The sequence below is a fragment of the Paramisgurnus dabryanus genome, chromosome 1 (genome assembly GCF_030506205.2).
Source record: "Paramisgurnus dabryanus chromosome 1, PD_genome_1.1, whole genome shotgun sequence".
NCBI lineage: Eukaryota > Metazoa > Chordata > Actinopteri > Cypriniformes > Cobitidae > Paramisgurnus > Paramisgurnus dabryanus.
Genome location: NC_133337.1, coordinates 42,279,891 through 42,303,955, shown reverse-complemented (window position 1 = coordinate 42,303,955; position 24,065 = coordinate 42,279,891). Strand labels below are relative to the sequence as shown.

The 24,065-nt window shown below is 36.3% G+C and overlaps 1 protein-coding gene across 1 annotated transcript; it reads left to right on the top strand.

Moving 5' to 3' along the window:
* The first annotated feature begins 2,151 nt into the window (after window positions 1-2,151).
* LOC135744664 (serine/threonine-protein kinase H1) lies at window positions 2,152-21,167 on the top strand. The gene is made up of 4 exons (XM_065262946.2): window positions 2,152-2,399; window positions 4,554-5,024; window positions 5,247-5,478; window positions 20,740-21,167. Exons 1-4 carry the CDS (start codon window positions 2,152-2,154, stop codon window positions 21,058-21,060), a joined length of 1,272 nt encoding a protein of 423 aa, XP_065119018.2. The 3' UTR covers window positions 21,061-21,167.
* Window positions 21,168-24,065: the final 2,898 nt, after the last annotated feature.

Genomic DNA, 24,065 nt, shown 5'->3' with positions numbered 1-24,065 from the left:
CTCTTTATAACCAGATCATGTAGGTATTATCCACATCTATGGGAAATATAAACTACACAAATAAAATGTGGCATCTTAATCCATTCCTCATACTTTTTTCTAAATCTTAAAGGGACAGTTCACCCAAAAATGAAAATTGTGTCTTCATTTACTCACTCTTATGTTGTTACAAACCTATATAAATGTCTTTGTTCTGATGAACACGAAGGAAGATCTTTTAGGGATTTTTGTAACCAAAACGTTCATAAGCCCCATTCACTTCTACAGCATTCTATGGAAGTAATGGGGCTCATGATCGGATTGGTTACAAACATTCCTCAAAATATCTTTATTTGTGTTCATCAGATAAAAATAAATAATAATAATGATACAGGTTTGTATCAACATGAGAATGGGAAAATTATGAAAGAATTTTTGGATGAACTGTTCCTTTAACTTTCTGGACTTTCTGGACCTAATGACTTGGGTTACATTGGTCTTCCACAAGTAGCATGTTAACTTTGTTTAATGCATGTTTTATTGACTTCACTGGTTTAATCCATGCACTGGTACCTAAGGTCAAAGTAAACTGGATTGTTCAGAAGTTTATTAAGTCACTGATTCTTGAAACTTTGGCAAAAACATGTCCCAGTAAGAAAAGTGCAAATAGGCTTTATGCCCAGCTGCACTACTTCCTGAACTTCAGCCAGCTCTTTGTTTCCTGTCTGCCATTATTGGACAAACTGATTAATCCAGGTGTGTGCCTGACCTCATAATAAGCAATAAAATCAGACAACTACAGGGTCAACTGCATTCTTGAGGACCCCATTTTCAAAGCTTCAGCTCTACTGCATGCTTCAAGATCACTCAAGCTCCTGTATGTTTGCTATTTTCTCTTAAACTTGTTCATATTTTTGGACACTGCTACTGTGACAACCATAACATGTCAACACCGTCATCTTTGTATAAAAAATATTAGATTAGATTATGAAATAAATGTATAATTTTTAAGAAGAGGTCTGAAGTAGCTAGCAACAGAGCGGAAACAAGATGGCTAATGTGAACAACTCATCTATTTTTTATCTATACAAGTTTTTTGTCACCACTGTCATGTTTTCTGTCTTTTCTGTCAGATTTTATACATTTTAGGAAGTTATGATTTGATATTTGTTCCTCACAGTGCTCAGGATTGTTCTTTTTTGGACCAAATATTTACATAAAGTTTAAGCAAGAAGCCATTGACTTGAGTGGTATACGTTTTGGAATTGAATGTTGTAATATCACCACCGTCAGATTAGTGTCACCACCGTCAGTCGGAGTTTTATTTGTTTTAAATGAATATGCTTACAATATGTTTCTTCACTGTACAAACAGGGGAGGTAGCACCAGTAAATTGCTGAACAGCCAAGACCTTGATCTATAATGATATTCCTTCAGATTTTGTAATTTAACTAAAAAAAATTCTAAATTTTAATTTATCCAAATTCTCAAGAATCACTGAAAAGTAAAATATCAATGGTTTCACTGTAGCTGTTTTTCTGAAATGTATTGATCTATTGAAACTTGCATGTGGCTTAAATTATGCACGTTTCCCTCAGTCTTTATTAATATTTAATGATGACTCTGATAAAAATGTTTACTTACACAATTTTTGGTCTCACACAATCTCGCTTAAAGAGAAAAATAATCAAAATGATACATGCATACTGATAAAATGTGTGAATGCACTGTTTTGCAATTACGCATGCATCTGAATTAACAATGCATCGGATTTAAAATATACGTAGTGGGCTAAAGAAATAAAATAGTTACTGAGAGTTTAATTAGCCTAATATAGCGCAAGTTAGCTACATAGGGTTAACAGAAATAGTCTATCGATATTTAGCAATTTGCGGAATTTAGCACTTGGAGTATTTCATTATTTTACCTGACGGTACAGTAAGAGAAAGTTTAAACACCTGTGAAACAGCGTTTAGATCAAACACCCATCATATAGGTGTGAGTTCTTGCACACCTGCGGCTGTCGCGTGCAGGTGCGTAACACCTTCCGTTCCCGCTTTCTCGTCTTTCAAACTCGCGCGTGCTCGACAGGGAATCTGTAGTTTTTTTGTGTAAAACGAGCACCTGTGTGGATTAGCCCATTTCCCCTCAGCTGATGCTTGATTGTCGAACATGGGAAGCGGCTCTGGTAAAGTGTTACCCGAGTCCTCAAAAGGTTTCTGTCCGCTCCGATCTGTCGCGTTTTTCAGAAAAGACGAGAAGTTTGATGGGTTTAAAGACAAAAAGCAAACCTTCCTGTGGAGTTGGAGGAGAGATCAGAGAACATCGGAAGAAGTGAAAGAATCCGTTCGTGTAGAGGAGAGCGTGAAAAATCCTAACGGCAAGTTCCGCGCGAAGTTTGACCCGCGTGTCACTGCAAGGTAGCTGACTGACATTTTAGTTTTGTTTAACAGGAATGAAGTAGCTACTACTATTTGTGCAATAGCCTACTTTATGTACATATAGGTTAAACGAATTGTGATTTATTCATTTTAACTTAGTTTGTAAATTGTGAAATATTTAAGTTCACCGTTTTTATGTTTTTGCTGGACTAAGTTAACGCAAAATGGACGTAAGTGTAATTTATGTTGTTCCGAAAAATACTCCAAATTGCTTCTTTTTTTACTATAAAGAACTAAAGTCAAGTCACCTTTCTTTTAGTATACAATATATATATTCATTTTTTTTTTTTATGAAGAAAGTTCTGCTTGTGTCCCAACAAACAAAGAGAAAACCAGATGATGTTATACAAACTAATCATTATATGGCTACTGTACACAAAACTAGCTAAAAAAAAAGTTACATTCTGCCTCTAATTTGCATACTTTCCTTCCTGAAAATACTTTTTTAGGTTTGAATTATTTCATGCCAAATCATAGTATGTTTAAATGTCCTTAAAGTACCCACATGATTACAGTATATCACTTCAAAGGATGATTTCCCGGAAAATGCTTATCAGAGTCCCAGACTAAATTTGAGCTTTCCTAATTTAAAAACATGTTGTGCTGATATACCTTATCAGTACAATTAGTTTGTCTCAAGATATGTTTGTAAAACTACTTAAAAGTCCTAATATAAATAAGGCCTGGTCATGGGTTAATCTAAAGTTTAACCCTTTAACTGTCACCTGAAAAGGTGATATGCACCTTCAAATTAATATGACATTCTTTGAAGTAAAATCTTGGTCTACTTGTAAAAAAGACCCTTTAAAGTTTTTCACTGAAGTTTGTGAAGTTGTGAACATAAAAAAATTATATCAGTTGCAATAAATGATGTATCTTATATTTAAAAACATAAAAATGAAAATGGTTTACACCCAAAATTAACAAAATAAAACCACAAGTCTCAACTAGTTCTGAACTAAATTTCAAGTTATAATCGTAATAAATGAGGTTTCTGTCACACTTTAACCCCTTCAGACCTGAGTTTTTAGGTGTTTAAACTGTGTGCTTCATTTTGATTGATTGATCAGCATTTTTATTGGTTTGAACCACAAAACATTTGATGAACATTCCAGTGGACGCAGGGTCTGAAGGGGTTAAGTGGTTTTACCAACAAAGGCCACTAGGTGTCAATGGTTAGCTGCATTGCATAATCTTGTCACAAATTAATAAATGACTGCCACTGCATTATTTTTAATGCAAAAAGGTGAAATATAAAAACTACATTTTTAGAACTTTCCAAGGTTGTGAAGATTTTTAAAGATTTATAGATTCATTTGAAGGATATTAGAATTATGAATGTATAATTCATATGTTTCGAATGAGTCAGTGACATTGAACAAAATGATTGTCACTGTACAATTTCTATTATGAGATGGCCTTGAAATATGAAAACTGTATTTCCAACAATATACAGTTTGTCAAGATTATTTCAGGTTTATAGGATATTTACAAATAAAAACGTAATAACACTCTGGGCCCACCTGCTGGCCCGTGACACTTTAGAAGATGTCTCTTACTACGTCATTTTTTTCCAAAGTGGTGATGAAATATGAGCATTCCAACATTATATAGTTTGTCAAGATTAGTGTAGGTTTAGACAAAAAAAATAATGTTTTGTCAGAGCCAATGGTGTAGTGGGCAGCGCTTCGACATGTGGTGCTTTCGCACTTTCGGCAACCTGAGTTCGATTGCATTTGCCGATCCCATACCACTCTCTCCTCCCTGTACTTTCCTGTCCTCTCATCAATCACTGTTAAATAAAGGCAAAATGGACAAAAAATATCACTTTAAAAAGTAATTAATGTTTTAAATATGTAATGCCAAATGTCTCACCTGTGGGACAGTGACAGTTCGTCCGGAAAACTGCCCTTATTTTATATTATACTTTATATTTACTCACTATAATGTAATATAAACTCTTAATGCCTGAATAAAAGTAATAATGACATTTTAATTTATGAAATTATGTAACATAATGAAATTTAATTTGATCTAACCAATTACTCAGCACAATCATATGAAACAGCAGGCTCTTCATTTTCAATACGTCTTTGTATCTGTTTACATGCTGTGCTTGTGGCTCTTTTTTAGATATGACATCAAAGCTCTCATCGGCCGCGGCAGCTTTAGCCGCGTGGTTCGTGTCGAGCACAGGTGTACACGCCAACCCTTTGCCATCAAGCTTTTAGAGGTCAAAGGTCGCGAGGGTCACAATACTTGCCAGGCAGAACTCGGAGTCCTACGACGGGTCAACCACGCTAACGTCATCCACTTGGTGGAGGTATTCGAAACGGCACATCGAGTCTATCTCGTTCTCGAGCTGGCCACGGGAGGAGAGCTCCTGGAACGTGTGGTCGCCCGAGGGTCCTTCAGAGAGCGGGACGCCACAAGGGCCTTGATGATGGTTGCCAACGGACTGTGCTATCTCCACACACTGGGCGTCATTCACAGGGACCTCAAACCAGAGAATCTGCTGTACTACCATCCAGGTCAAGACTCAAGGTTGATCATCACTGACTTTGGACTTGCCTGCTGGGACAACCAGAGCCCAGCGAAGAGAAGATGTGAATGTAAAGATGCACAGAGCCATGATGGATGTGTCAAAATGTCAGGTGCGACAAATATTTTTAGAGGAGATCGGGACAGTGGTGCCAATGAGAATGATACTTCAGATGCTCCGGTAAATGATGATATTAATTTAGATGTTGACAAAACTAAGGAACCAAGAAGAAACTTTTCTGAAAATGAAAAGACAAGTCTTGATGATGTCTGTCACGGCCATACTGACTCTTCCTGTAATGAAACTAAAGACTGGGCTCTTAGAACGCTTTGTGGCACACCAGAGTATTTGGCCCCTGAGATGGTGGCCGGGAGACCGTATAACAGCGCTGTGGATTTGTGGGCACTGGGAGTCATAACTTATATTTTGCTAAGCGGCTCGCTGCCCTTTGACCATACCAGTCGACCGCGCCTTCTCAGGGCTATCCTTAGGGGCAACTACAGTTTCCATGGCAATGTGAGTATTATAATACCATTTCTTATCGTACCTCCATTGATTGTGGTTATAGAGAGAAAAATAACCCGTTTTACACCTGCTATTAACATTCATCTCAGGTGATGCAATCGCCGGTGGATAGATTGCCGTTTACACTTAGCATTGACATGCATTTCAAATGCGCCTCTTGTGACCACTTGAAATTGGATTTTGTTGAGGGGAGGGTCTCGCGTTATGTGACTACATACATCACTTCACTTTATAGCTTGTAGCTCGTCTTGTAGAGCATAATGCTTGTTACGGCAAGGTCATGGGTTAAATTCCCAGTGAATGCGCATATTGAAAGTGTCTTAATGTAGCTTGAATGTGCTGCTGTACATCACTTTGGATGAAAGCGTCAAGTGGGTGAAGGTAAGCAAATTGTATTCAGTGTAAGTCCTGTGCATATGTATTTAGGGGCTTTCCAGCCTGCTTGTAACTATACAAATGACCCATCTTGTAAAACTAATTTGTACATCAATGTAAATCGTACATAAAAAGAAAGATTATTAGATTAAAGCAATAGTGAAGCCACACCCCTAAACCTAACCATCACTGCTGCTAACGCAGATCAAATAGATTTCAAATAAACCTTTTGTGTCCCCAGAGTTCTTATGTGAAGTTTTAGCTAAAAAAAATATTGATCATTTATTAAAGCATGTTAAAATTGCCAAGTTGTAGGTGTGAGCAAAAATGAGCTGCTTTTGGGTGTGTCCTTTTAAATGCAAATGAGCTGAACTCTGTACTAAATGGCAGTGCCGTGGTTGGATAGTGCAGATTAAGGGCTGGTATAATCCCCTACTGACATCACAGGGAGCCAAATTTCAATGACCTATTTTTTTTTATTTAAATAATTTTCACATTTAGGGATACCTTTGAATGTGGTCAATAGTGGACGCTCAAAAGGCTTCACACCCGTTTACACCTGAATTTAACGTTGTTCACTTGTTATCCGATTGACCAAAATGCATCTTAATACCAGGTGTAAACAGGCAGGGGCGCTGCTAAGGATTTTGGGCCCCATGAAAAGAATCTTGACAGGGCCCCCAACACAGCTGAGACTTTTGAGACATATTAATTTACATAAAATCATGCGTATTGTGACTACCAATGGGGTGAGAAAATTTTACTTGAATTAAGTGTTTAAGAAAAAAGAAATCTTATTTCACCATTTTTTTTTACACCCCATTGGCAGATCATTTTGTTTGTTTTGAGGACAATTTCACTTAAATTGTATATTAATTTGTCTTAAAACTAGACTCGTTTACTTAGGTCATTTTGCTCATCAAGAAAAAGCATCTTAATTTAAGAATTTTTAGGTATTACTACTGAAAACAAGACAAAAATACTAAGTAAGAAAGTCAATTTTTGCAGTGTTGAACGTTTAACTAAAACTGTGTATTGTTATTTTTTCCAGCGTTTTCTTGACCTAACATGGGGAGAAAATTGATTTCCCTTATCATGCACTTTTAACACTAGAATGGCCACCAGCAGTCATTTTAACCGTAACATTTAAACTTATGAATTGCAAAAAAAAAAAAATTCAAGAAAAAAAATTCTTAGTATTTTTTCTTGTTTTCGATAAAATATAAAAAAAATTCTTGAGCAAAACGACCCAAGAAAATAAGTCTAGTTTTTAGACCAAAAATATTACATTTAAGGGATTTTGTGCATAAAACAAGCAAAAAAAATCTGCTAATGGGGTAAGCTAATTTTTCTTGAATTTGTCTTGAATTTAGTGTTTAAGAAAAATGTTCAAGATTTTTTTGCTTACCCCATTGGCAGATTTTTTTGCTTTTTTATGCACAAAATCACTTAAATTTAATATTTTTGGTCTAAAAACTAGATTAATTTTCTTGGGTCATTTTGCTTATCATGAAAAAGCATCTTTATTTAAGAAATGTTAGATATTTTCTTAAAACAAGACAAAACTACTAAGAAATTTTTTTCTTGAAAATCATTTTTTGCAGTAGGGTAATTATCTTTAACATTAGAACAAACAGGGCGTCATTTTGACCGTTTTGAAATTTGCATAGTTAATAACTTTATCTAAATAAATCATAAAGCCTTGCTGCTCCCTGGCTTTTCTTAAAACTATATGCATTTTCATTAAAACTAGTTTAAATATTTATTGTGTGAATAAAAACAGAAATATAATCATTTCTATCTATAACGTCCAAAGGCAGTCGTTTTGCGCTGTTTAAATTGAGTTTTGCAAAGGTGATATTCTGCCGGCGCTATAAGGGCGCACTCACACTATCCAAACCAAACCGCGCTCGGGCGCGTTTGACCCCCAAAGCCTGGTTTGTTTGACTAGTGTGATCGCTCTGTTCCGCGCCCGAGCGCGGATTGGTTATTCGCGCCGCGGCCGGGTTGCAGAGGTGGGCCGGAGCGCGGTTCACTTGGGCTCAGGCGTGGAAGGCTGTGGTGTGAGCGCATTCGCGCCTGAGCGCGATTCAAAAGGTGAAGACGTCAGTTGCGCGACCACTCACCTTCATCTGCCTCCGTAAAAACCTTTTGATGCGCGCCGCGGGGTTACGTGAATGTCCGAGCTGCGCACGTGACAGATGAACTAAGCAATATGATGACATGTGAGAGGGCTGTCTGTAATCGCGCACCAAACGACTCCGAATAAAAAACACAGACTTATCATTACGGTGGGTTCCAGTGTTAAGAGAGCGCTTTACTTCCTGCTTTTTTCAAAACAAACGCATCTTAATGACGAAAGCGCGCCCGGACTCGGATCGATACAAGTACAGTGTGAGTGCGTGCACCTGGGGGAGTAGGGAGGGGTGACAATCGCGCTGGGGCATGGTTTGGTTTGGTTTGGATAATGTGAGTGCGCCCTAAGTGAAGTCAAGCTGTGATGCCTGGATTAATACAATTTGGGCGGACTGAACCATTTTATGATAATTGAGAGGGGGAAAGGGGCCCATGGACGTTTGTGTTTCCTAAACAAATAAAAAAAATTGATGTCAGGAAACAGCAAATAGAATAATTTTAAGTTAATAATTTTTACTATTAATTTTTTTAGCACCACAATTTTGGGGGCTTCTCTGGGCCCCCTCTTACTCGTGGGCCCCGAGAATCGTCATTGTTTACCCCCCCGCCCTTTACAGCGCCCCTGTAAACAGGGCCTGAGACACCTAAAATGAACCAGCAAAGGGGCTGGTTTAGCACTTCCAACATTAAAAGCGTGTGTTTGTGCGTGCCTGTGTTTGTGTGAGAGAGGTTAAATCGGGTCACCTGTGTAAACAGCCACCAGCAATCTGACTGATGTGTTGCCCACCCACAGCCTTCTTTTCAATGGTGTGTGTTTGTGTCTGTGTCCAGTGGTGATCAGAGAGGAAGGACAGGTGCACCGGAGGGCTTTTATCACCTTAAACTGCAAACACACACAAACTCACACATTTATTATCACTTCCAGCTCCCAGAGGCTTAAATTATAGATGCGATACTACGACAATTATTGTTGTGCTCTTTAAGAGAAAATACATAAACCATAAAGCCCCTTATTATCCTGCTGCAGAGACACTCATGTCTGAATTGTTATTTTTTGGATGGGACACTGGGTTACACTTTTAAAAATAAAGGTTCTTCACAGTGATGCCATAGAAGAACTATTTTTGGTTCTCCAAAGAACATTAAAGGTTTTTAAAGAACCATTTTTTATCTTTTTTGTCTGCAGTAACTTTCTTCTTTCCTCTACAAAGTTATGTGGATGTAAAAGGTTCTTCATACAGGCCGACTTTATTTTTAAGTGTGTAGGGTTGCTGTAAAATTGGTGGTTGTAGAACAAGAATATAATTATATAATTATTATATAAAATGCATTTCAACTTTATTTAATGTACATTTACTGTACTTTGCCAAGTTATTGTTTTTTTACCTTTAATATAAAAAATATAGTACTTTATTTCTTCTATCACTCTAAAAAAACAAACGGTGCTATATAGCACCAAAACAATTGCTTTGGATCGTAACGATAGAAGAACCATTTTAGTGCCATATAGCACCGGTGAAGAACCAGTGAAGCACCAGTGAAGCACCAGTGAAGCACCAGTGAAGCACCAGTGTAGAACCATATAGGGGCCATATAGCACCACATATGGTTCTACATAGCACTATATGGTTCTACACAGGTGCTTCACTGGTGCTTCACTGGTTCTTCACCGGTGCTATATGGCACTAAAAATGGTTCTTCTATCGTTACGATCCAAAGCAACTGTTTTGGTGCTATATAGCACCGTTTGTTTTTTAGAGTGTACTCAAGTAAAACTTTGTTACTTTTACATGAATATTAATGTAATTAAGTATTAAATAAATGTAATGTAGTGGAGTAAAAAGTAAAATTATGCTTCAGGATGTATTGGAAAACATGAAAATGAATATTGTAAAATAATATAAAAGAAAAACACTCTGATAAGGTCCTGAGAAATGTACTTGAATAAAGTAAAAATACTTTACTACACTCTCAGATAAAAAGTACTTTTCAAAAATACACTTTTCTACCTAAAAGATGCATATTGGTACCTCAAACGTACATATCTGTACCAAAAAGCTACATAATAGGACCTTTTTAATACCATCCCATTGACAACTTTTGTACCTTTTTTTTTTTGAGAGTGTAGTAAAGTATTTTTCTTTTAATCAAGTACATTTTGTACATTTACTTTACACTAGGGATGCACCGATAGGATTTGTTTGGGCCGATACCGATTTAAACAGACAACTTATGTCCGATACCGATACTAAACACTTGTATACAACACTATACAGTTGGTCTATTAGCTAGTTTATTTCTGCATCAAATAATTTTTACTGAACATGAATTGGATCTAATTAACATTCAACTGACCAACATAATGAGAGAGGCACAAATTAAGCTAAAACAAATATAATAAGACAGCATGACAACCTTCAAAGGTGGTTTTTGCTATTCAGCATTTATTTTATTAACAACATTAACTCATTTTTTTATATAATGGATTTCTTTATGCAGTTAATTAATAAACAATCGGTATCGGCCTTTCTCGTGCTATTGGCGATATGCCGATGGTTTTAAATCAAAAATCGGCCGATAAATATCGGCGGCCGATACATCGGTGCATCACTACTTTACACCTCTGTAAAGGTTTCTCAAACTTTATGTAAACCCTTAAGCTCCTCCCAGGTCCTATTAAACAATTACTTGAATGACTCCAATCCAGTATTTTGAACAGTGCCTGTGCCCCCCAGGGGGGCAGCGAGATTGTGCCAGGGAGACCCTATGTTGGCCGCATGCTGGAAAAGTTTGAGAATCACTGGCATAAACTACTTGAACTATCTTAGAAATTACCTATCTTATTTTTATCTTCAAGGTTGGTCATAATTTGTTCAGGTCAGCTTGCATAAAAAGGTAGATTGGTCTAATCTGAATCTGAAAAGTAAGACTGATTAACCCTAACTAACAGCTAGTTGGTCAGACTAGTTCTGAAGACAGAGTCTTAACTTGAGTGGCCGTGTTTATGCAACTGGCTACAGATTGCACAAATGCTGACATTTAATGTGTTTTAACATGCTCTGCTGTGACAAACAGATTATTTTGTGTTAATTCTTGACAGAATGTTATTAACTTATCACATTAATGTCTGTTTGCTTACATTTATGCATTTGGCAAATGCGTTTATCCAGTGCAGAGCAAGGGATACATTTTTTATCAGTATGCCTGTTTCCTTGGTTCAAACACATGATCTTTGGCGCTGCTAACGCAATGCTATACTACTGAGCTAAAAAAAAGCATTGAAAGCATTCCTTTGATTTTGAATGACATTACGATAAGTAAATGACAGCTTGTATGTGCTGTACAATGAGCTTATTCTCTATCTTGACCTGATGATGTCACACATTTCATGCAGATATTACTCACACACTTATCAAAGACAATAAAACAAGGTTTTAAAACTTTATTGATTAATATCTGATTTCTTTGTGATTATGAAAGCTCTGCTATGGTGTGTGATTATAAAGTAGTCAGCCATCACTTATAGGTTAAACACACGCAGCGCACAAGCTCACATTTCTGTATGGATATATATATATATATATATTAAAGCACATGAATACACAATAACTCCACAGGGCAGAATGATAGATTGGACTTTGAAAGCAAGAGTTAGTCTTTCATCTCCTGCTGTTTTATTGATGTCAGATTTTTCTTTTCCTTCATAAAATTCAAGGATTCTTTTCTTCACTTAAGACAGACCACGTGAATACAAATGCACTTACATTTTTTCTGCTGAAACTCTGTTTGCCACACACTTTTCATTTGTGTGTGTTTAAATGAAACCTGCTCCTTTAAATTCCATTTGTCAGCAAACGTCTTGCATTTTTTTCTAATTTCATGGCTGATGAATTATCATTACTGTGTGCTTGCGTGTGTGTGTTTGAGAGAGAGTTTGTTGTTTGGAATGAGGCCGAAGTCTTGCATATTGATTCAGTAGTCACTGCAGATGTTAAACTTAAACATTTTCTTAAAGGAACATGCCCACATTTTGGGAATTTAGCTTATTCACCGTATCCCCCAGAGTAAGATAAGTCCACACATACTTTTCTCATCTCCGTGCGTGCTGTAATTCTGTCTGACGCAGCCCCCGCTAGCTTAGCTTAGCACAAAGACTGGAAGTGAATGGCTCCAGCTAGCAAACTGCTCCCAATAAGTGACAAAATAAAGCAAACATTTTCCTATTTATGTGTTGTGATTTGTATAGTCACACCGTTTACAAATAACAATAATAAGAGGTAATATGAGACATCTTTTAAAAGTATACATACAGAGAACTATATTCTCAGAAGACGAAGCACTGCTACTTGGGCGGAGTGATTTGCACAACTCTGCCGAACTCTCTGCTCCTTACCAGGGGGCTTCTCGGGTGCTGCGAGCAAATCACTCCGCCCATGTAGCAGTGCTTCGTCTTCTGAGAATATAGTTCCCTGTATGTATACTGTTAAAAGATGGCTGTGTCTCATATGTCCTTGTTATTTGTACACAGCAGTGGCGAACCGTGGGTACTTCAGCTGGGCCTTCAAAATATGCAATGAAGTGCAAATGCCTCTCCATCCATAATACTAGGCTATTCGTATTTCGTTAAATCATACAGTGAACGTGTAAAAATTCTGAGCACGCAAAGTTAAATTACAGAATGGGCATTGTCTGCCTTTAAATGCAGTTTTAAAGTTTAAAATTACTTTAATCTAACTGATAAACACAAATACAGACTCTGCTGCTCTGTAATGACAGGGGCTCTGTAAATTTGCATTTAACAAGCTTAAATTATGTTCTTTAATTTATTTTTTATTTTTTGGAAATATATATTTAGCTGTAGGATACCTTGTTTGTCTTTTTCATAAGGGGAAATATAGCACCCTGCGTTCTCAGTGCACCTCCTTGTGGCTTATAATTGTTGTTATAAGATATCCAGGGCTCGCAAAACCAAAATGTATCTCCGCCCTGCCCATCGGGTATAGCGAGGAAAAAAATATTTGAATGTTTTCGCATTCTCTCAGATTTAGTTAGGAAATTATATTGTATGTAATTCGGCGTCGTCTGTCAGTCATTACTATCCTCACGTAACAAGTGAAACTGTCAGGAAGTAAAAGTATAATTAAACCCATTATTTTTCTCGTGTTCGCGTCATATGCACAGGCTCCTCTGCACGCGCTTCTCCCAGCTGTGCTCTTCACGAGTACGCGCTTAAGTAATTTCGTTTTTACCTCAGCCCTATCAAGCTAGCCACAACGTCAATCACGTTTTCCGCCATTTACCTCAACCACTCTCACCGCAGAATTAACGGTCTATGATCTTCGTCTTTGGTGTTTTACGGCAGCTTGCATCCAGTTTGTTGCATGCTTAGGACTTCATGAAGGCTTACAATGTTTTGTTTTTTACCCGCCCACTTGAAATCAAAACGTGATTGGTCAATTTGCCGTCACTCTCCACACCAAAACACATAGCTTGGCCTTCCCTGGGATTCATGAAGTCCTAACCAATGAATGAGCCAGATAACCGGGCCTTAATAGAGACAGACGATTCTGATTGGATTAGATGTTTTCATGACATGAACCTGACAGTAAGCTTAACGTTAGAACATAGATGAGAGAAAATATATTACATGTATTGTATTAAATAGAATTAAATAGAAATTAAAAAATGTAAAAACATATTTTTATTGAATACTATATTATTTATTATTTATTTATAAAAAATCTTTTTATTAAATTTTTAAGGCCTTCTCTGAAGGCGTAGAAGGCCCTGAAGGTTCCCCACTGGTACACAGTGTGACTATACAAATCACAACACATAAATGTTCTTGTTATGTTGTCACTTATTGGGAGCACTATGCTAGCTGGAGCCATTCACTTCCAGTCTTTGTGCTAAGCTAAGCTAGCAGGGTCTGCGTCAGACAGAGTTACGGGACGCACGGAGATGAGAAAGGTATGTATGGACTTATCTAACTCTGGGGGATACGATGAATAAGCTAAACTTCCAAAATGTGGGCATGTTCCTTTAAAGGCAGGGTGCATGATCTCTGAAAGCCAATGTTAACATTTGAAATCACCTAAATGAACACTCCTCTGCCCCAAAGAATCTGGACCTTTTGGTAGACCTGCCCCACACATACGCAACCCAGGCGTATCAGTTAGTAGACACACCCTTTACTGCTGATTGGCTACAAGTGTATTTTAGGAGTCGCCCAACTTCCTTTTCCAAAGTGTTTTTCAAAAATTTAACTCTTTCGCCGCCATTGACATATCTCATCAATCAAGAGAAAACGCTTCCCTGTCAATGATGAGATTTTTCATCTTTCCGCAATACCGCTATTATCCACCAGGTGACCCTTCCGCAACTTTTTAAACCCGAAAGTATTGCCCTATGGCAAGCGGCTGCATGTCCGTGTCTGTTTTAAAGATCGCTCTGAATGGGATCTCTATGAAAAGTCCGTCACAAAAATTGAATTATCTCTGCTTTTTGCTCAAAATGTGGTGTTTTTGCAGAAACCTACCCATATTCAAAAGCTGATTAGAAAAGAACCACTGAAGGTAGGATGAAACAGTTTTTTTTGTTTGAAAGCAGAGGGTCTGTTCTTTCATTTCGTAAATTGTATGTTTATGTATTTAAAGAAGAACATTTTCTGGAAGGCATTAAACTTTGGTGAAAATCATGAAAAACGCTGGCGCTGGCTGGCAACTTTTTTTTACAAACGCTGGCAGTGAAAGTGTTAATAGGGATAGTTCACTCAAAAATGAAAATTATGTCATTTAAACTGAATGTCCAGATCCGGGGCATATTTTACCTTTACATGAACATAAAAACATGCTACTTACTAAAGGTATTCTTAAAGAACTTCACATACGTACTCTGGGGACACCAAAGATTTATTTGACATCTTAAAAAAGCCTTGTGAAATGTCCCCTTTAAAACAACACATTTTGTGTCTAGTTAAGGACAACACATTTAGGGGCAGATTTACTTAACGGGGCAAATTAGCGCAAGAGCGCAGTTCCAAAAAGCGCAGATGGGAGTGGTAATATATGCGGGTTAATTACTAAAAATTAAATAACACAGATGCAACAACTGATTTCCACAATGACCAACGCAATCTACTAAGAGCAGCCCAAATTAGTTTAGGGTCGCAAATAAGCAGAGCTGATCCTCAGGTGGGTGATCTACTGACGCCTGATGCGCTTGAGTTCAGCACCACAGACATCGCAGATGCAAATTCGGGGTGTGAACGTACACTGAAAACACTTCTCCTCCTGTGATTCAAATTAAAAACATGGCTTGGCAAACAATAATTTTGAATAATATGTTCTTCTGGCAATACAAATAAACTATTGAGTGTGGACAAAATCCTCTGCCTTGTACTCTCTCTGCCAAGCCTCCTCTTATTAGCTACAATTGCAGCCATTTCTAGCGCAAAGTATTTTAAGAGATGCTTTTTTCGGCATTAAATAATTGCTCGAATACCAGTATCAACGTGCGCAAACATTAGTAAATCACGTTGTGTGAATCATTTAAACACACCAAAATGATGGTTTGCGTGGCGCAAGCAGTTAGTAAATCTGGCCATGAAAGGAACAGTATGTAGGATTGTGGCCAAAACTGGTACTGCAATCTCAAAACTTGTGGCTAATACACAAAATGACAACATAAACATCAGTTGAGGGCTGCAACTCCACATTTTAAATGACAATATCCTGGCCTGATCACTGTTGTGAGTGATATAAGTATTTGAAATGAAAATGATTTCTTAATATTAGTGACATATCAGGGCTATTTTATGATTAATTGATATCAATTTCTTACATACTGTTCCTTTAATTTGTGTCCCTAACCGTGAAACATCTTTGTGTTATTATTGGAACAAAACATTTTGTGTTGTTTTAACACATCTTGTGTGGTCCCTTTAATGTGTCAAAAATTAACACATCATTTGTAAAAAAATTGAACATACTTTCTTATAGTGTAAGAGCATAAATGATAATTTTTTGACCAGACTCTTTATGGATTCTGTCAACAAACTAGTATTACTAAATAACCTGAGGCTGAGATTAAGCGGATTTTAAGTGAAAGTATTTGATGAAAATTGTGTCGTTTATGTGCCGAGAGCATTCGGATAATATCATTAACTCATTTTTGATGGAGGGGGTGGCATTTAGAGGCTTTGGCATCTAGCTCCTCATATTGAAATAAGTTGCTCAGCTCTTTACAGTCGGTCAGGGATGGGTTTTTTTTTTCAGCGGAAGCAATGCTTTTAGTGATTTTACTTCATGAAAGTTGTTTTGATCCATACTGTTTTGCTTTAATATTTGTGTTGTGTTTCACCAGAGGCTAGTGCTTATCACCAATAAGTCAATGAGTGAAGGGCTTGCATTAACTCTGCTTCATGTCGTGCCTAACATCGCCCTTCAGACCACGTGACTTTTCCATGATAAAGGCATTTTGTTAAATGCACAAATGAAAATACCATTTCTATTTACTTGTTTTTGGTTTGAAATGACCAAGATATGTCTTTCACAAGTTTTGTGAATTTCATAGGCTTATTGAAATTACATTTCCAGTTCATCGGATCAGTTTATTGGTTTATGGATTCATTAAAGCACCGGTACAAAGTACAGGCTCCGATTGGATGTTTAAGAAAAGTTCATTTATTTTATTTTCAGTTTTTTAACCTGATACACTGTATTAAACCCCTTGAACGCCTCTCTGATACCGGAGATGTTCATTAACTTCTTCAAATTAGCGACGAGTCACAAACCAATTGAAAACCACTGACATTTATTGACTACATCCTCGCATCCGGATGGCAGCGATGCGAAAATGCCACCTTCCGTATCTAATGCGGTTTAAGTGTTTGTAGTTCAGGTCAGTGATGGTCAAACCTTCATTCAAGCTGAATCTCTGTCTGTGTACTCGCTGACATTTACAGCTGCAGCGCTGCTGTTGGTACTGGGATCGGTCATGAGTTCACCAGAGAGTGAATGTAAACCCAGTAATGAATGCAGAGTGGTCGGCTGGATCAGAATAGTGTGGATTGGATGTGCGGTCGCACTATTGGGAATGTTAGAAGTGTGCTGAACTGAATGACAAAGTTACCGCTTGAGGGTGAGCACATAATCATAACATAACATAACATAACATAATCAAACACCAATATGAAAAGGTTGCCCAAACATGTATATTATAAGAATCTGAAATGTACATTAGGGTAAACGGCATGTTTGATGGGTCAGAGAGAAGCAGAAAATGGTCTTGTGAAACTAAATTATAACTGGTTTTGCTGCTGTACAGCAACCATAAAATAAATGGATTTTTTTGCAGTTATTTTTCAAGTCAGTTCCTCATCACGCAGGTGATTTGTGTATTTTTATGACACCACTGTATCCATAGCTAAATGTGTTTCTGTGTAGCTCAGCATTCTGCTGGTAGCATGAAATGTCTTGGGTTCGATCCCAGGGAATACATATTGATTAAAATGTAAGCTTATACCGCATTGTAAGTCACTTTAGATAAAAGCATCTTCCAAATGTGTAAATGTAGTTCACCCAAATATAAACATTTTCTCATTATTTACTTGCCTTCATGCCATCTCAGATGTATATAGCTACCTTCTTCAGTACATGAACTTATAATTTTATGTTAAAATGTTGTCATGTTATTATCTTACATGGGGGCTCAACATGGTGAAGCTCCAGACAGCACGTACAAACATTATTAAAGTAATGCACATGACTCTAGTGGTTTAATATGTGTCTTCTAAAGCTAAACAATACATTTGTAAAAGCAAACATTTTTATTTTTTTAATATTAAAGGAATAGTTCACCAAAAATGAAAATTATGTGGTCATTGACTTAAACTCGTTGGTCCAAACTTGTATAGATTTCTTTGTTCTGCTGAGCACAATTGAAGATATTTTGAAAAATAACCTTACAGATCTGGGGCACCATTCACTTCCATATAATTATTTTTTTCCTGCTATGAAAATTGTTCTTCCTCACAAAGAGGGTTCTGAAATTTTCTGACATAGAAGAAAAAACTGACAAAATATTCAGCTAAACAATATGTTTGTGAGGCAAACATTTTTATTTTTCGAATATTAAAGGAATAGTTCACCAAAAATAAAAATTATGTGATCATTGACTTAAACTCACATGGGTCCAAACTTGTAAACATTTCTTTGTTCTGCTGAGCAGATATTTTGAAAAATAACCTTACAGATCAGGGGCACCATTCACTTCCATAGAATTATTTTTTCCTGCTATGGAAGTCAATGGTGCCCTAGATCTGCTTGTTTACAAACATTCTTCAAAATATCTACCTTTGTTTTCAGCAGAACAAAGATATTATTCAAGTTTTGAATAACTTGAGGGGTGAGTAAATTATAAACATTTTATATTTTTTAATATTAAAGGAATAGTTCAGCAAAAATGAAAATTATGTGTTCATTGACTTAAACTCGTTTGTCCAAACTTGTAAAGATTTCTTTGTTCTGCTGAGCACAATTGAAGATATTTTGAAAAATAACCTTACAGATCTGGGGCACCATTCACTTCCATATAATAATTTTTTTCCTGCTATGAAAATTGTTCTTCCTCACAAAGAGGGTTCTGAAATTTTCTGACATAGAAGAAAAAACTGACAAAATATTCAGCTAAACAATATGTTTGTGAGGCAAACATTTTTATTTTTTGAATATTAAAGGAATAGTTCACCAAAAATAAAAATTATGTGATCATTGACTTAAACTCACATGGGTCCAAACTTGTAAACATTTCTTTGTTCTGCTGAGCAGATATTTTGAAAAATAACCTTACAGATCATGGGCACCATTCACTTCCATAGAATTATTTTTTCCTGCTATGGAAGTCAATGGTGCCCTAGATCTGCTTGTTTACAAACATTCTTCAAAATATCTACCTTTATTTTCAGCAGAACAAAGATATTATTTAAGTTTTGAACAACTTGAGGGGTGAGTAAATTATAACATTTTTATATTTTTTTTAATATTAAAGGAATAGTTCACCAAAAATGAAAATTATGTGGTCATTGACTTAAATTCGTTAGTCCAAACTTGTAAAGATTTCTTTGTTCTGCTGAGCACAATTGAAGATATTTTGAAAAATAACCTTACAGATCTGGGGCACCATTCACTTCCATATAATTATTTTTTTTCCTGCTATGAAAATTGTTCTTCCTCGCAAAGAGGGTTCTGAAATTTTCTGACATAGAAGAAAAAACTGACAAAATATTTAGCTAAACAATATGTTTGTGAGGCAAACATTTTCATTTTTCGAATATTAAAGGAATAGTCCACCAAAAATAAAAATTATGTGATCATTGACTTAAACTCAGGTCCAAACTTGTAAACATTTCTTTGTTCTGCTGAGCACAATTGAAGATATTTTGAAAAATAACCTTACAGATCTGGGGCACCATTCACTTCCATATAATTATTTTTTCCTGCTATGGAAGTCAATGGTGCCCTAGATCTGCTTGTTTACAAACATTCTTCAAAATATCTACTTTTTTATTCAGCAGAACAAAGATATTATTCAAGTTTTGAACAACTCGAGGGGTGAGTAAATTATGACAATTGTTTCAATTTTTGGTGAAATATCCCTTTAACACATATATCAGTGTGTGGTACTGTAACTGTGAATCTCCAAGGACCAATATGATTTAAAGTTATCAAATTTTAAACTGCAAATCTATTTCATATAAATTAAACCAAGTTAGTTTTTTAAATGAAATGTTTTGCTTAAAAACATGATTGCATGCTTGCTTCAATTTAAGCTTCAATTCATTATTTGTTATAATTTTTGTTACGAATTAAAGGTGCAGTGTGTAAATTTTAGCGGGATCTAGTGGTGAGGTTGCGAATTGCAACCAACGGCTCAATCCACTACTCACCCCTAGCTTTTGAAACACAAAGAGAACACCGGACAAACATGTCATCGTTGGAGACAACTTAGTAAAAAATGTTGTCCGTTAAGGGCTTCATGGCGGCCCAAAATGGCAACTTCCATGTAAGGGGACCCCCCGTGTATGTAGATAAAAACGTCTTATTCTAAGGTAATAAACACATAACGGTTCATAATGAAATGTCTTTATAAACCCCTGATAATATTGTTTTAAATATTATTTTGCATTTCTGTCAAGAGATCCTTTTAAAAATTACACACTGCACCTTTAAATTGATGCAAAGCATGGATTACCGTATTTTGAGGACTATTAAGTTGCTCTGAAGTATAAGTCGCATCAGACAAAAACATTTTTTAAAAGGAAAACATATATAAGTCACTTTGGACTATACTTTGCGTTTTTATTTAATAAATGTTTTACAAAATCCAAGCCGAAGAACAGACATTTAATCTTGAAAGGCAAGTTATTCAACTAAAAAATAGCACAGAACAACAGGCTGAATAGGTATCTGTACATGTTAAAGTAACATAAACAGTTATTTACACGATACACAATAGCATACAGAACATACCTGGTGTAATGGTTTCTCTTGGTTCATATGAAATCATTTTGACATAAAAGTCACACCTGACTATAAAGTAAGTTCCAGTATCCGCCAGACTATGAAAAAAGTGTGACTTATAGTCGAGAAAATACGGTAAATGCCAGACACTTCTTGGGGACACTAAGTATAATGACCACTTTAAACATAATTTAATATTAACCCAATCTTTCTCTCTCAGCCGTGGAACTCTGTATCTACACAGGCCAAAAGCTTCATTGATCGCCTTTTAACCTTCAACCCTGAGGACCGTATGACTGCTGAGGAAGCTCTTAGACATCCATGGCTGGTCAGCACGGCAGCTTGTTCCTCTAACAAGAACCTGCATCGCTCCATTTCCCGAAACCTCCAGCAGCGGGCGTCACGTGCATCCTCTCGACGTCCCGGCTCGGGCTCTGCTCAAAGCTCACGTTTGGCGATGAGGTCCGGGACACGTCTGGGGTCTGCTTCACGGTTAGGGCTTGGCAACAAATCACAGTGCAGCTTAAAGGTCACTACTTGAAACCGGGCAAATTAAGTTGATAGTATCTGTAAAGAGACCTGGTAACTTTGATGTACAGTTTAGACTGCATTTCTCAGGGCTTTTAAAACTTATTTTAAGAAACTAAACTTATGGTAGCCTACGGTTGATGTCATGTTTAATTGTGATCAAGGAATTTTAAAGATATTGTTTTTTTTTTATTTCAAGTCAGAACTTGTATGACTGAAATAGATGCTTAGAGAACTATGATAACTCTCTTTAAATAGGAAATTATTCAGTACTGTACAACTTTTGGATACACTGGGTTCATTTTTTGAAGAACTTTAGTATATTTATCATTAACGACGTGCTGAGCAATGTGTTTTAGACTCCATGCTGTATATCTAGTCTGGTCACATTCAGTCCTTTAATATTCAGATTAACCCTTAAAACCACTTAAGTTGCGCAAATACCCTTCTAGTGTGTTTGTGTGTGGGTGGGGGGTGAACATTTGATATACACCTTCAAATTAAAATGAGTCTGGTGGCCATTTTTGGTCTAGAAGCCTAATCTTGATCTTGTTTTAAAGAAGACACTTTGGGGGTTTTCACAGAAATAATTCCATAACATATTAATTTTATAAATAAAACTATAAAAATGTAAATATTTTACAAATGTAATAATTCAAACATGAAGCAAAACGTATCAAGTAGCTCTGATCCAAATTTTAAGTTAAAATCACAAAAAAATAGGTATGTGTCACACTTTTGGTGGTTTTTTACCAACAATGGCCAGTAGGTGTCAATGGTGTGCTGCATACTCTTGTCACAAATTAATAAATTACTGTCACTGCATTATGATTACTGCAAAAAGGTTTTGAAATATGAAAACTACATTCTTAGAGCTTTCCAACAACATATAGTTTTTTAACATTTTGAAGATTTATAATAGGATATAGTGTTATGAATATATAATAATTAATATGCATTGCTATGGGGGGTCATGTAACAAAAAAACTGTCACTACATTATTTCTTTCATCAGATGACCTTGAAATATGAAAACTACATTCTGAGAGCTTTTTAGTGATATATAGTTTGTCATATTACTATATTTAGGTTTAGAGTAGTATTTTAATATATGCAAATTTGGCCTACCTGTGGCCCCGTGACATTCTAGAAACTGACTCTCATTGCATCATAATTTTCTCAAAATGGTGATGAAATATGAAAACTACATACTTAGAGCTTTCCAACAATATATAGTTTGCCAAGATTGTTTAGGTTTAGAACAGGGTATTAGTGCTATACATATGTAAAAACAAATGTGACATTTTAGAAACTGACTTTCCTTATAGTAATAAAATTTAAGACATTACATTTTAATTTTCAAATTGCATGCTTTGCACAGTTTTTAGTCATATTGTCATGAGCCAATACTGACTGTGTCATTAACAAGCCAAAGAGTCTTAGTTTGCCATATAGTTAAGGCTGTAACGCTAGTTTGTGAAAAGTATTGGACATGTAAAAGCTGCTTAAATGTGTGAATGTCATTGCGTTAGATAACCTACACAAACATATATTTTGGTCACTGTAAGGTACCAAACAAACAATAATAATAGTAATTACACAAGGTATGATCTGTAATTTCAGCTAACACCAAAGGGGGGCGATGGAGGGCTGTTGCTGTCACATGCATGATTACAGAAATGATATGTGACCCTGTGTGTATGCGTGCGTGTGTGTGTGCAAAAGCCACGTATGGTGCCACCCGTTAACATCTGTAGGTGCTCGGCGAACTCTCATGGATCTGCACCAATATCATCAAAAACAACACTGGGTTGGATTGAATCTTCAGGGAAAACTTGGATGTTATGTTTCTCAGTGATTTCTGAAGGACACATACTCATACTCAGTGATGAGGACATTGCTATTTTCACAGTAAAAGCCAGACAGGTCCTTCCTACTAGACTCAGGTTCCTCATTGTTTGCATCACCCCACAGATTACTGAAACATTACCACATGTCTGCAATGCCTATAGGGGTATGTACAGTATATAGCACCACACAACAGAATAGTGGATGTCAGTAACAGTTTACAAACACTCTTGGGTAAATTCATCAGTTATGTAACAGTCATTCTGAGATCTTTTCACGCATGTCTGCTAATACACCAGATGTTGTTGTGATAAATGAGGAGGATAGAGAGGTGTTTGTTCTGGAAGTTGCATGTACTTTTGACTCTAGTATGGAGGAAGCTTTCATTACTAAAGTCATTAAATACCAACCGCTACTAAACATAATCTCAGGTTACCAGGGTCGACTATTTGTTTTTATATTTGTGAGCTCAGGATATGTACATCAGGGTTACAATAGCATGCCCAAAAACAGGGCCAAACAGCAAGCAATATTTTATGGTGGGGGCAATTGCTGCTTTCTTTATTTTTTATTAACTTTAATCTCAGGTGCCTGTCCTTTGTTGTAGATAAGCATTTGTCTGTTAAATTTCTTTATCCACTAAATAGGAGGACATCTAAAGCATTGTGTCTCTTGTATTTATCATTTAATTCTGCAATGTAATAAACGTGCAATGTTTTATTGTGCTTCATGTCTTTCTTTCTCTAAAAAAACTTTCAGGAAAGGTACAAGAAGGTATAAAAGTTGTCATTGGGGGAAAAAAAGCTATTCATTCAATTTACTGTAAGCTATAAAAAAACTCTTAAACTTAAACATTCAAACTTTTGTTTAAATGTAGCTTAAATAAATTGATTGCAACCACTTACCTTAAAAAAATGGAGTAAATTGAATGAATCATTTTTAAAAGATGCATACTCTCAAATGGTAAATATTAGGGCCTCTTTTGATTCAGAACCCAAAAATTATTCTTATATGGCATCGCTGTGACAAACCTTTAAGTAATTTGATTTTTAAGAGTGCTCTTTATCATTTGAACACGGTTCAATCTTGGTTAATGAGTCATATCCTGTGCGTTGAACTCAATATGTGGTTGTGGGTAAATGCTGAGTGTGATTTGCTGATGCACCCGGTG